The sequence below is a fragment of the Pieris napi genome, chromosome 10, assembly GCF_905475465.1.
Source record: "Pieris napi chromosome 10, ilPieNapi1.2, whole genome shotgun sequence".
Classification (NCBI taxonomy): domain Eukaryota; kingdom Metazoa; phylum Arthropoda; class Insecta; order Lepidoptera; family Pieridae; genus Pieris; species Pieris napi.
In genome coordinates this window covers 529,572-545,030 of record NC_062243.1, presented here as the reverse complement: position 1 = coordinate 545,030, position 15,459 = coordinate 529,572, and the positions used below count along the sequence as shown (strand labels likewise).

Below are 15,459 nucleotides of genomic sequence, written 5' to 3'. Positions count from 1 at the left end.
CCATGCTAAGATAAACAGTGTTTGTTTAACATACCAAGTTTATGGAACCAATTAGCTTAACCTTATTAACTGGTGTCAGACTTATAAACATATAGAGTATTTTTAAATAATGGTTGGTAACACAGCTGCTTGTAACTTAAAATAATTAATGGGAGAATAAAGTCATGTTTAAATCTATGGCTTAAAGTATTATTCAAAAAAGTATGCATTAAAATTGATACTTTAGTGTTTCCGAACGTTCAATTTGTTTGTTAAGGGGGTATAACAAAATTTGCTAATATTATTTGAAATTTGAATTACAGCTTTACATGAAATGTTTTGAAAATTTACTTACTGTGTTTCGTGAAAAACTTCCCAGTGATTTCTTCATTTAAGTTTTTTAAGTGAACAATTTTTAATATGTATTAAGAATTATGTATGTAAAATAGGTGGGCATAAGAATATTAGAAAGACTAAAAGACTCTCGACTGAAACAATACGACTTATTTCTACTATATGACATCATCACAAATAAAATTACGTAATTGCCACTCACTTCTATAAAATTGCCTTTCCTTTCTTACCTACCAGACTCGTAATCGTCCTTTGTTTCATGTTTCTCACATCAACACCATGCATAAAACTCAGTTGTATATAGCGCAGCCCGGAAATACAACTACCACTATTCGAGCTTTGACTTTTTTAATCGTGGAATATGCCTCAAAGGAGTATTAAGAATATCCATAGCGCAAAATCACCTCCATCATGAGCACACACACTCACGTACATTACCTTTACCCTACACGTATCACCCTTACTTTCACACCATCACACAACACATTATAGGTTTTTTCTTTTCGTAAATGTTGGTGTATATTCCATCTTTGGCGATATGTTTAGTATAATTGTTTTTTGTTGTATATACTGTATGTTAGCTAGTAGGAATAGGAAATACATAAATTGTATTATTAATTTCCAATCCAAAATGTGATTACTCATACGAAATAAATTGAAGGCTTTTAAACCTTGACTGGTTACTTAAAGTTATAAAACCTTTAAAAGGTATATTCTCTAGAATAGAGGATGTGTGTTATCAGGGCGTAGAGGCAGGTTTATGGCACTTCCGACTTCCTGCTTCACCCTGTATAACGAGTGCTTTGTACATTTTGTTCCGACTTTTTACAGATAACACGGGGAGCGGAAAATAAATAAAACACTTCAAAAAGTGAATGAAACAGATGAATTTAAAACCCCGTACATGGACGACTATAAAAAAATAGTTATATAGTACTAGTTTCCCATCGCTCACGCCAACCTGTGCCAGGTTATTTCACCAGCGCAATCCTTTCCTAGTGGGAGTGCCTTCGGGCTTCAGCCAAATGGGCAAGCAGGACTGGGGCAGCACCACTGTCTCTCAGAAGACCGGCGTGAAGTGATGCAATAGGTTTGCCCCCAAAATACCCCTATATACATGAAGTTGCAGGGCCGGCAACGTATTTGCGAGTATTCTAGCAATGTCCATGGGAATTTTGTTGAAAATAGCAATTTGTTTTGTGTCAAATCTGATTGAAATTACAGATGTTTATATTAAATGGTAAATGATAACTTTCTCAAAATCGTATACTTTATTGATTTAACTTGTATACGCGATTACATCAAAACAAGCCGGTCCATTCGCGATGTGTTTGTCAGTCTGTCCGTCTGTCCAAATTAATGCCTGTCTTCATTTAATGGATTCCCATCAAATTATGTTTATTCAACGCAGGAATGTTATCTCCTGAAATGCGCCATTAGTGTCTGGAATTTGGAATTTATTTTTTAGTAGGTATAGATATAAAACATTCTGATATCTGTACAATTGTACATATACAAATGGTATAAAAGTCTCGACTCGATTAATTAGTTTTTCAAATTACAAGTTTTAATAATTTTTACATTATTTTGATTAAGTGTGAACATCTTATTTTTATTATTGATAGCGATGTTTATTGTATAGAAAAACACTTTTTTAACGGATTTGAAGTTATGTTTTATTATAAATTTACAATTATTTAACGTAATTTTAAATTTAACCGTCGTTTCGCGTGCTTTACAGCGTGCGTGGTCACGGTGACTAAAGACAAAAGGTGTTGAATGTCAAAAAGTAGCTAGAGAAAAAGTTGTGTTATCTGTATTTATTTCTCCGGTACCAACTATCGACTAAAAGATGGAGGGTTTTGGCAGAAATGGCTCACGGTGTCCTCTATTTTCGCGGATTGTTTACCTTGAGATTTTAATTTGGATATTATTGGATCCCAGGTGTTTGACAATTTTAGGCCGTCTTCTCTATTGAAACTGGGGTGTGTTTTAATTTCATTGGCTTTGCGTACCAATCTTGGGAAGAATCTATTTTCTTTCGCAAGTACTTTCGGTTGGTCAAAGCGTATGTAGTGATTGGGCCTATCTAGTGTGTGTTCACAGACTGCTGATTTTTTGTGTCGTCTATGTCTTATGTCCGCAATGTGTTCTTTGAGTCTGCTGGACATATTGCGTTTAGTTTGCCCTATGTAAGACAGGCCACAGTCGCAATCCAGTTTCTATATATGTACCTGCATCTTGCAATGGGGTGTTACTTTTGATTGGTCTTAGGAATTGCTGAATCTTCTTGTGCGGCTTGAAAATTGTATCAATAGAAGCTCGTTTTAGGATCCGGCTAATTCTATCTGTAACTCCCTTTACATATGGCAGGTAGGCTGGCTGGCGACCGGAGATCTGAGCATTATTCCATATATTCCTGAGTCTTATAGAATACGTTGTAAATACAGCTTAGCCTAGTGATTAATAAGTATTGATACGACTGACAATATAGTACATCGACACTCTACATTATAATATAGGTGCCAATCTGCCACCGTATTTAATTCTTGTCAATTTATCCTTGATAACATTTCCCTGAGTGGTTGCAATGTGAATAACTGAACACGACTTAAGAAAGAAGTTATCGTTTTTATCTTAACTACCGAAGCGGCTTAAACAGGGCACTTTAGTTGAGGTCATAAAATAAGTTGAGTATCGCCGACGCTACCGGCTGTGTCAGTTTACACTTGCCTTAAAATATCATCTGAGATAACGATTCGGATAATTATTAATTAATGCAGATTAGCTCTTAATATTTGTTTAGACGGCTGACAATTTAAATGGTGCATTTCTTGTCTTTGATAAGCTTCAGAGTCGATATTTCGGCGGAATTTGTTTAAAAACAATTTCCTCTTAATTATATATTTGTTTAAACCTTATTCTTCGTCTTATTAGTTAAGTCAGCTGTCTCTTTTCAATCAGCAGCTCATGTCTGAGCGTAGTTGTCAGCAAGGAAGTATCTGGAGCGGAATATCTGTCTCCACCAGTTTCCACTGTCCAGCGCCTCTCTTATGACTTCGTATAGAGGAGGAGTCTTTTACTTGATCGATCCATCTGGTTGGTGAAAGGCCTCGTGATCTTTTGCCTTTTGTGTTACCAACATTAGTTTCTCCTAGTTCTCTTCGCTTCTGCGCATTGAAGGGCGAAATATAAATATACAATGGTATTTAAAACTACGCTGGTAATATTACGTAAATGTTTGAGACAATTATTTTGGGTGTTACCTTATCATAATATTCAGACCAAGTCTATAGCGAATAAATTAATAAAACATAAAAATGTTCTTAGTAACTCCCTTAGCTGCTACGATTTTAACATAGGCGCTTAGAAACGCCTTGGTTAGTACATTGTAGTACAGTTATACATTGTGTGATATTCTGTATCTTAGAGAAAATAAGATGTATTAATAAATGAAAATTTTAACTTTAAAGTATTTTCAACATCGTCAAGTATAATCGCGTAGAAAAAGAAAACAAAAAACTGGCCGGTAGCGCTAACGCGAGCTGACACAGCGTGGACGGCGAGTTCAAAGCGAGAAGTCACGTTAATCACTCTTCCACTCGACTGTACGATGCTTATCTGCCCGTTGGCTCACGGCCGTGTGCCAAATTGTACCGACTTCACCTTCCTATAATATTACTAAACAGAATTTTATACGCGACTGCCCCCGCAGTTGAATTTGACAGCTCGGAATAGTGGGTGATAGTTTTAACGAGATTCTGTTTGTGGCAGAACTAAGACAAATACATTTTCAAATATGATTTTGAAAATATTATTTCATATTAAAGCTTATTTTCTAACGGATTAATTATAGTATTAGGTTAGCTTTTATATGTACTAGCAGTACTAGCAGTGTTGGCCTAGTGGCTTCAGCGACTCATCCCTGAGGTCATAGGTTCGATCCCCTGCTGCCAAAGAACTTTCTTTCTATGTGCGCGTTTAACATTCGCTCAATCGGTGAAAGATCGTGAGGAAACCGGCTTGCCTTAGACCCAAAAATTCGACGGCGTGTGTCAGGCACAGGAGACTGCTTGCCTAGATTGACAAATGACCGTAAAACATATACAGAAATCTGAGGCCCAGACCTAAAAGGTTGTTGGGATTTAATTATTTTATTTATAAGTACTTATATTTAAATCTAGCCAGATTAAATAACACTTATAACAGGCGTTATATTTATTTTCCTAATTATCTGATGTTGACAAAGAGCAGTGACGTAGCAAAAACCGCGGAATGATTTGTCGTGCGGTAACAAGCAGTTAATCGATGGTCGCCCACGCTACCCGCACTCACCACGACCCACAGGACTTGTTTACGCCATTTATAATTAAAAACTTATAACCATTATATCGCCTGCATTTCGCTACTACACATGTTTTACAGCAGTTGTGTTCGACGAGGGACTGTAATTAAGTTTAGTTCAATTAATTAGCGTTTAAATCTTGACAAGTACGGTTTAGAAATGTTTTTACTTCTAGTAAAAGATTGAAATGGAAATGGACAACACATCTCGCTATGACAAAAGAAAATGAGGAAGACAAATAAAAATATGGGAAGATGATATAAGAAGAGCAGCTGGCCTTATGTGTCTACGTAAAGCTAGAAACAGAGAAGAGTGGAAGCTCTTAGAGGAGGCCTAGGACAAGATGTAAAACAGAAATTAACCGGCTTGCCAATTAATTATTAATAGTGTTTGTAGTAGGTACATCACATTTTCGTACTACTATAAGTATTTACAGAAATAAAGGCAATTATTATTATTATAGGCTATAAAATTAAGTAACTGGACATGGCCTGGACAAACAGAATCCTCAACCTTTTTTTCAACATTAAATTTGCTTTTTAATCAAGTATACTCAAGAACTAAGAACTGATAAAGCAACATTATTTTTGCGTTTTTTTTTTAAATTATTATCTCTCCAAAGAGTCGAAAGTCCATGTCTGTTGCAGAATATCCCAAAGTATTAACCTAAAAATATTATCAATCTAGGAATCGAACCCAGTACAATATAAAACATATACAAATGACATACATATAGTAATTAAGTTAAGTTATTATGTATGATTCTTGCATATAATAAAGTAATTAAAATAGTTTCTGTTACATCTTATTAACCCGCCTTTATATTCTAGTCAAATATAATATTAAATTATTCGTTGTTTTCATTGTTTAGCGTGTAATAATTTTTAGTTTTTGTGACATTTAATTTTTATTGAACTTTGTTGCAACGGATTATATAAAATTATGACTTCGGCACATCTCAAGTGAGCAAAACTTAGCAAGGCATAATCCTAAATTACCATCAATAAAGAACCCAATAATTTGTTTACAATGTTTAGTACACAAAAACATAGATTAAAATCTTCTCAATGACTATTTGAAAACGGAAACAATTAAGAAAAACCACGTGGTGTCGGCTAGATCAAAGGTGGCGGCTTGTATCGAGTGCTATAATATACCAGCTCGGTTCAGTTACTTCCAAAAGCGATAGCGATATCGATTCTGACGTTTTTGAATGTAATGTAGATGGAGTTGTCTTATAGCGTTGATGTCGCAATATTAGGATTGCCCTCCTTTCTGGATCAAAATCCTTATCGATATTGGAAGTTACGGAGGACCACAAGTCAGGGAAACTGCACTCCCTGATACATTTCTGAAAAGGGCCCTTGTAGGAGTACTTACTCGTGAAAAGGAACGCTATGGAATTTTTATTGGGCGTATGTTTTCGGCAAACGTTGTTTTGCCATGTATATTATTTCAAGGAAACATTTTTTTAGTTAAATAAAAATAACTATCTATAATAATATAAAATAGGGGTTGATCGTAGAGGGGTGAAAATTAGGGGTTGTATGTATTTTTGTATCATAAAAAAATAAAAACATTTTTTTCAAAGAAATAAAAGAATTTTTTTTGGGGTGGACATCCCTTATCACTTAGGCGTTTGAAATATAGATAGTAGCCTTAGTTCAGTAGTTCTCAGACTTACTGAATATGCATAAAAATTTCATAAGAATCGGTCGAGCCGTTTCGGAGGAGTATGGGAGATATAGACACGAGAATTTTATATATGTATTAAATTAGATAACGTCCTATCCTAGTCCTGTGCCTCTTTTCATCAGGGTTAACCATATTTTGCAGATGGAAAGAGTTTTTATGAATCCATAATATGTGTCTGATTAGATTTATTTTTGTCTTAAAATACATTTGATGTGTATTAAACCTAATTAATACGTAACAGAGAAATCTGTGTGCAATTCGTGTTGCGAATAATTGAATTTTTTAATCTCACCATTTTTATGTTAATTACGATTTCTAAAACTTAATTGGTCTTTCTCCCAAATAATTAACAAGAATTAATGGCCTAGCCGTATTTATTTACGACTGGGTCTAAAAAATAAATTATCTATATTACCACACTGTTAAAAAAATTAGTTTATTTATATTCACCTAGGTACTGAATAATAATTTAATTATAGTTAATACCGTTCGTTCGTATTTACTAATTATAACTAAAATTTTGTATTCTATATATATTTTTTATATATATATATATATAGAATACAAAGGGCAAACGGGCAAGAGGCTCATCTGATCCGCCCATGGACACTCTCAATGCCAGAGGGCTCGCGAGTGCGTTGCCGGCCTTTTAAGAATTGGTGCTCATTTCTTGAAGGGCCCCTAGGTCGAATTGGTTCGGAAATACTTCAGTGGGTTCCACATAGTGGTGGTGCGTGCATAGAAACGCTCAGTTGTGGAACCAGCTAAAACTCAGTCTCATTATTTAAAGAAGAATATTTAGATATATTAAGCGCTCCAGAAACTGTCTTCCAAGAAACAATATTAAGACAGTACAATAAATATCAATCCATTTTAATTGAATCTAATGCCATTATAATCCAAGAACTTTACCCACCTATCTACCATCGGTCATAATATTTCAACGGTAGCGAATGTATGGCGACAGACCGACAGATAAATTGCTTATAATTTATCGTTGTACGCCTCCTAATTACGGCGAACGGACGTTGAGTCATGGCAGAAAAATGATTTGTTGTTATTGCTGTGTATAACTGTAATCCTTAGTTAACTTTGTGATGTAAACATCTTTGTGATACTTTTACAGGACGTTGAAAGTATTAAATTAACCAACCTTAAACTTATTAACGTGTTACTTTATAAAGTAAACGGACTGAATAATGATATTATGGTTAAATATTTACAGTAGCGCAAACTTCAGTATAATCCAATACGTTTTGAACATAACACGACTGTGATTAATACTGCACTAGTAAAAAATATAATTCTTTATCAATCACCAGTTATCGTACATGTTAATTACGAAAAAGTTACCGTACAGTATACTACAGCAATGAAACACAAATTTCTGGCTAGGCATAATAAGTAAATGACAACTAAGTGACAATTATTATTTCTTAAAAGACAAGACCCCAAATATTGCCTAGATAGGAAGATTTTTATCGGAAAATTCAACTGGCGTTTTAAGTATTTTTCTATACTAATTATTTATGTTTCCCACCGTTTAAACATTCCCTGAATTTCCACAATTATTTCAAGATCATTTGCCAAATCAGTCCAGCCATTCTCGAGAGCGAGACAAATTAACAGCAATTATTCATGTTTATATAATAAGAATTCGCATTAAAAGTGTTTATGAGATAAGGAATATTAAATAGTATAAACTATCGAAGTTATTTTTTATGTTAGTGGGAAACAAAAAAATATAATTTTATTGACTTTAATAGTCTTGAATTAATGACGAAATAATAAATACATGAGTCTTATTATTCACAGCCACAAGGATCGAAAATAAAAAACAGAAATTCGAAATTAAATATTTACGTATATTTTTTCAATATTATGACCTTTATAACAACAAATTTTTATGTCAACAGATACCAATGCTTACATTATCACTTAAAAAATCTAGTGCTTGTTAACTGCTTTTGCTTTAAAATGTTTATTTATGACTTTAATCTTTAAAAGATTTCCGAACAAAAAAACGGTGCCACTTTAAACAACATTAAAATGTAAATTTTTAATTTAAGTGTGTTCGAGGCTATAAAGATTTTATCAGAGTGAGATTTAAAGCCCGCTATTCAAATAATAGCAGCGTTTTATTGCGGTAACATTTTATCATTTAGCGCATAGCGTATCCTTAATTAATTGCAAAGATATGTGAGTTAATGTCTAGCCAAATAAAGTGGATATTAAAAATACAAACACATTCAACAGTCCTCGCTAACAAATAAAATTAAAAACTATTTTAATTACACACTAGATTTGGTACATAAAATTTCGTTAATCTAACTATAAACGAAAGTCCACGCTCGCGGAATGAAGCGAGTTATTAGTGCACAATAACATCACGAATTAAGTTAGAGATCACAGCTGTCGCGCCCCACTGGGCAATGTCTGATGATATGAGCCGACTGGAAACTTGAAGAACACTACCGTATATTTACATTAACTCCAGTTTCATGGGTCCTTTTGGCTTGGGCGTTAGTGCTCGGCGCCCCCTTTTTTGTTTATGTGGAGCGCCGATGGTCCTCAAGGATGCAGCGGTCTCGGTCCAAATAATGGGTAAGATGGAAAATATGCAGCCAGTGAAGGATGAGGCGGCAGCGGGAAAGGTAACGGCGGTGATGAGACGAGGTGAGACGGCTTGCTGTATGGATGGAACCGTGGCGTCAATGGCGATAAGGGAGGGGTTGGATATGTTCGTTGTAAGAGCGGATGTGTCGCACTCAACATAGATAGACTAGGACTTGATTCGCCACTCGCCGTGTGTGACCGTAAGTGTTGCAAAAGCTCGTCGGATGTCGCGAAGCGTTTTCCGCAATAAGCCGTGTCTCCAGCCATCCAGCTACATACAAAAGGAAGTTGGGAGGCAGCTGCCAATGCTGCTAGCTGAGCGTGGGCATATGCTGCCGCCGCGGGGTGACCGGATGGTAAAGAAAACGGCATTTTAGCGTGGTCACACTGCGTACAACCCGCTGGGCACACCGCCGATTTGAGCAAATGCGAACTTAAAGAACAGCCAGTGCAGTATGGGTCTCTACATATTCCTAAATCACTTCCGGGTTGCTTCATTCTTGCGTAAGCTAAGTACGGGTTCAGACCATTTTTTAAGGCATGGTGCTGGGCAGCCATGAGACTACTAGTCATTAGATCCATGGACAGAGGAAAGCCTGAAGGAGGTAATCCTCCTAGAAATGGCGATGAAGAAACAGGTACGCTCGGTTTGAAACTTGAGTGTTCTTTGGTTTCTGTACTGGACGTTAGACTACTTGAGTATGGTAACTTGGACGATGAATTAGTTGAGTCGGAATTTGACTTCACCTGAGCTGCCGGTGAGGACATAGGACTCGACCTTTCTTCAGATTTTTCTGATGGTGTTTTACGATGCGAAGGGGGCGAAGTTCTTAGAGACGATGAACTTTGGTTGCTATTGCATCGAGCTTGAACTGGGGTAGTCGACGCGCTTCCCTTCGAAGATGGTGTCTTCGATTGGGGGTTGACAGAAGCTCTGTCCTCAGGTGTCCGAGTCTTTTCTCTCGTCAGGCACGATTCGTAAGGTTTGAAACTAGGTTTGTTATCTACGTGTACCGATTTTTCATCGTATTTCTTGCTCGCTTTTTCAGCCGCAGAGATGAGTTTCGGGTTCGGTGAGTCAGCGCCGATAGCGCTGCAGGTTTGCGCCAGTAGTGCTAGCGGGCTCTTTTTCGCGTCGAGCTGTAACAAAGAAGTTATGGAATGAAATAGCGGTTTGCGAGTGACAGCACAAAGGGAGTCTGGGGTGCTGGGCGGAGGGAGAGGGAGTCCAATCACGCGGTCGACGCGCCATTATCCGCGCGTCTGGCAGCCGTCGGCCCCGCTTGACATTTCACTCGGCTCCCGCATGATGTAATCTCGCAGTGAAAAGGCCAATTTGTGCCGCTGAATTTGCGGCACGCCTGAACTTGCCGAGCTGTCACGTCTATTATCACGGCAAAGCGTTAGCTCGAGTGGGAATTTCGTCGCAATATTATTTTACATTTCGGAATTTATATGAACGTTTACTGTGAACGTAATAACAATTTAATTTCGTGCTTTGAATAACTGAATAGACTTTGTATACAAACTTTCGTGGTTTAATACTATTCTTGTAAAATGAATACAACAATAACTATCTTAAAATAAATTATTATGAAAGAGTCGAACACAAATTTTAATAACTTTTATTTAGTGTTAAAACTTAAAACATGAAATTGGACCAAAGATTAAAGTTTAATCAATAATGTATTAAATCAAATTATTAACTTTAAAAATCTATTGGTTGCAAATATTATTCATGCGATTTGAATTATTATTATTGTGTGATTTGTTATACCTATTAGTTCATTGTTTTTACTTTTTAAATGTGTATTATAATAACTTAATGATTTATGCTCAGGGATATCGCGAAACATAATTTAAAATGTAGTTAACGATCTTGTTTACAATAATATTTTATTTTTTAAATTTATTTCATAAACACAGAACTATCGACTTGAGATTTCTCTTTCAAACCTCCTACTATCTATCTACATTAAAAATTTTAAAATTATTTTTTAATATTAATTACGAAATTGACCAACAATGTTTTAAATAAACTTGTAAAATTGGAAAAAGAACTTCTGCCTATTTAAATATACATATTTCCTAAACATGCTAATGGACATCAATATCAGAAACTTTTTAATAGTTTTATTTGTGTATTTTTTGTAACATAGTTATGACTTTGATTAACGAGCTCAACGTTCCGTGTTATTAACCTTCTTTACGTCATTAATCATATTAAATAGACCGTTTCATTTGTAATGTGTAGTTTCAAATCAAATCACTATGAAAAATACAGAAATCTAATAAAAACTAAATTTACATTTAAATGTTTTTGTAGAACGATAGCAACGCATTAAAAAGGCAATAAAATAATTTTGTGTGCAATAATAATTTACGACTGCGATAAATCTTTGGCCATTTGCATTTATTAATACTTAATTAACAATTTTAATAACCTTGAGACGTTTTAATTGCATCGTTAATTACTTAATCGTAATTTATACACGAATGGGAATTATAATAATGATAGGTGATAAATGCCTCTGAATAAGGGATAGTTTTATGAAAAACCTATATAGACGCAAAACATACAACTCATTAGAAAATTTGAAACTAACCGTTGTTGGCAGCGGCGACAAATAATCAGGTCTCAAATACTGATTGCTTGAAGTGAGCATGTTGCTCCACAGTAAATTATCCTTCTCCAGTTTAAATCACTTATTGACACTTCACGATCCAATTCACATCACTCACAACACAGTCGCGTGACACGTACAATCCGCTAGAGCGTTGACGGCGGACTGACGACTGAAGCGCCCCCCTCCCTAGCTGTTTGTCACTCGTCGCCACGCCATTTTTGCGCTGTGTACTTTGCGGGAGCTTTGCGTCTTATCCCCACCGCGCTTTGACACCCTGTTATGTCTCGCTCGCGCGCGGGAAAAATTACTAGAACGCTTTCCGTTTTGATGAAGGGATTATATAAAATATGCAGCGCGGTCAAAGGCGATGCGACGACAGAGATGCATCGTCCGGGAAATTGAATTGCTGTGGATAAACGGCTGCGCCGCGGTGATCATTTAGTTTAGCGTCAACGGCTTAAATTGCTGTTTACTTTAATGACTTTACGCTTTATTAAATGACAATATTATTACCGATTAATAATCGAAACTGGCTAAGCTATTAAAACAAAATTATACTGAAACGTCAGGTGTTATGAAACGATAATTTTTTTACTCTCGAAAATATTTTTGAGTGTTATGCAAATATAACATCTATTACTTCTCATCTAAAGGAACTCACTTATATAATTACTTTGAATCGTTTTATTACCTTATACTTGCATAATCCTCTCAGGTACCTTGCCTTAAACCCTCGACCACCCCGAGGGGTAAAAATTACCAGTCACTGTTTACATGGGTAAAAAGGACTAGTCATCTAACTAAATCTTGGTATTAACAGAAATTATCGTAATGATTTTATTGTTTTGCTTTTTAAAACATCTTTCAATATAGTATAATGTATTGTTCAGTTATTACCTGTCTTTTACTTAGGTTTTTTGTAATTGTTTAAGGTGGATTATACTCTTGTATACTTAGATGGAAATCTTTTGTGAAGGTTACATATTTGTGACTTGTAACACTTCTTTTGTAGAAGTATTATTTATAATCTCAAAGAGGATCATACAAAGTTTACACATTTAAAAAATGTAATTTATGTTCAGCTTTCCATTAATAGTAGCAATTAGTTTAACAATTAAACGATTTTGGTTTCTGAATGCTAGGTGTTTGTTAATCTAAGATGATCTATGAAATGTTTGAAATCTTAATTTACGGATTAAGAATCAATAATATCAAATATTCTATATTTATTTATTAAAGTTTAACACATAATACATATATATCTACAGTATTTGGTACAAACTATCTTTTCTAAAATATATGACAATTATGGTAAACAAAAACGTTACAAAAAAATACTAGCAAAATAGCGGATTAGGTACCTATCAGATAACGAACGGTTAAGGAACTTAACAATGCTTTTTTTTTAAATTGATCAGCTCAGCAGATCTACATTTGTTATATTTAATTAAAGCCACTTTTAGAATTTACCTTTAATAGAACTATCCGATTATAAGAAAGTGGAATAATAATGAGAAAATTGTCTTGTATTAATTTAGCAAAAAGTGAATCTAAAACAAGCGCATGATATTTAAAAGCTCGTATTATTTATTTTAAATCTGATAAAAACATTGTTGTAGGGTTATTACTTTTTATTATCAATTTATTTACACTTCGTTTTGATAAAAACAAATAACATCAAAATTATAACGGACCAGTAAGGAAAACATCTAAAGTATATAGAGTGTAAAAGGTATTTCAACATCTATCTACGTATATATGTATATATATAATAATCAAGGTAACGTTTATAAGTATAGTTCACTTAAGCAGTGAGTACTAAAATAATATACGCGTTTACCTATTAACTGTAGTTATATTGAAATAAATATAATTTTATTGATTGAGCCTGCCTTTTGAATTTTACTACCCTTGGGTAGAGAGATATAATATCTATGTTGTGTGGCGGCCACAATGTCATATAGCGTATGCCTCGTTTCACGCTAGTTACGCCGACATTAATCAACAAGCCACTGCAACATAGGGTTTACACTAGGTAAAATTAATACCAAGGCGGACTCTTACACATTTTTATTAATATTATCATTAAAGGTAACTACACAAACGTCTAGGACAATCAATGAAACCCTGTTCAGTAGTTGAATCTACTCAATAGATTATTATTTTAATTCTAAGTATCGTTTTTACTCCGTAAGTGAGAATTTTTTTGGCATAACTTAACAGTTGTTCACTCTAAACTTCGGATCGATTTCCAACGATTTACTACAATTGTATAGATGTTATATTAATGTTATCAAAAACATATAGTATATATACGTATGTATATATACTATATGTTTTATAAGTATATTAAGTGTTATATAAGTATTTATATTCATAGTTTTGTCTTTTTTATTCCCAAACACAATCCTCAACCCTATAACATCAAACGAGCCGTCTCACGACTGGACGTGTGTGACGTGGCTACTGTCGCTTGATTGGACAGAAATATCATGACAGAGATCTACAGAGCAGCTACGTGCTTCGGACGTTCGTCAATTATAGGCTGCTCTGTGGAATTCATTAAAATGTTGTACTAATGGTCGTTTGTTTTAAAACTTCAATTTGATTCATTTAGAATAAAAGCGATCAATGTTTATATTAATTCATTTATTATATGTTATGTGTAAACATAGTATTAACGTACGGACATTACAAATACTTTTAATACAACCAAGTCAAATCATGGAAAATAAGATTACCTATATGCAAATTACTTGTATTGTCGTTATATATTTTAAATCTGTAATCCAATTTCATTTAATATGTACAACCTCAGATTTCTGAATCTGTTTCATGATCATTTGTCAATCTAATAGACAAGTTGGTGATTAGCCTTCTGTGCCTGACAAACGCCGTCGTTTTTTTTCACCGTTCGTTTTTTTTTCACAATATTAAATGTGCACATAGAAAGAACATTGGTGCACCGCCGGGGGCGAATCTATGATCTCAGGGATGAGAGTCGCACGCTGAAGCCACTAGGCCAACACGGCTCTTCTTCTGTGAAAGCCCAAACAATACACAATATCCTTCCTCTATTACTTAATAAATATTTTTGAGGATATAATTTGTCAGCCGTCAGATAAAAAGGGCCGACAGTCTGCTACTGGCTACCGAACACCATGACTTGCATTTTTCTGACAATATGAATACTATTTTAGGTAGGTATTTATGTATCGTTCTTTAAGATACTAGTTTGAACCTGCTAGTAAGCGCATTAATTACGCCCCAAGTTACTTTTTTATACAATTAAGCTAACCTTTTATACGCCTAACTTAAGACTAATAAGTAATTTACTACTAAGGATATTTAACATAAGAAAGTGTCCAATAACACTTACAGACTGTAAGTGTTATTAAGGGGAAGACACTCTGTTCTTGTGTTCTATTTTTTAGCACTCAATACTTACGTGCACTAACTCTAATTAAAATGTTTTTGTCCTTCACAATCTTGTCACTAGGCCCGTGGTGTCAAGAAGTTGAATAGCCTCGACATTCACGTGATGTTGGAGCCTATGTTCGTGGGCTCCAGCAGTGTTGATTATTGTAGCTATATCTTCTACATTAAGGTACCGATGGAACTCGTTAATAACAGTTAAGTTTTTATAGCTTACTAAGCCTCACTCACACATACATAGAATTAGGATTAAGATATAAAGAACAGCGAACAATACGTTATTCGTGTTATCTCCAAGATCTGCACTAACACAAGCTGACTGCGCGACAAATCTCATCTCAAAGTGTTAATCTTTTAAGGGTTGGACCACATCACTTTAAAAAGTAATTGTGACATTTCACCTTTTCT

At 34.8% G+C, this 15,459-nt stretch overlaps 1 protein-coding gene across 1 annotated transcript; it reads right to left on the bottom strand.

Moving 5' to 3' along the window:
* Positions 1-8,217: 8,217 nt before the first annotated feature.
* On the bottom strand, positions 8,218-11,830 carry LOC125053112 (zinc finger protein Elbow). Its single transcript, XM_047654326.1, has 2 exons — positions 11,596-11,830; positions 8,218-10,129 (listed from the first exon to the last, which is right to left on the bottom strand). Exons 1-2 carry the CDS (start codon positions 11,653-11,655, stop codon positions 8,945-8,947), a joined length of 1,245 nt encoding a protein of 414 aa, XP_047510282.1. The 5' UTR covers positions 11,656-11,830; the 3' UTR covers positions 8,218-8,944.
* Between the last annotated feature and the right edge of the window lie 3,629 nt (positions 11,831-15,459).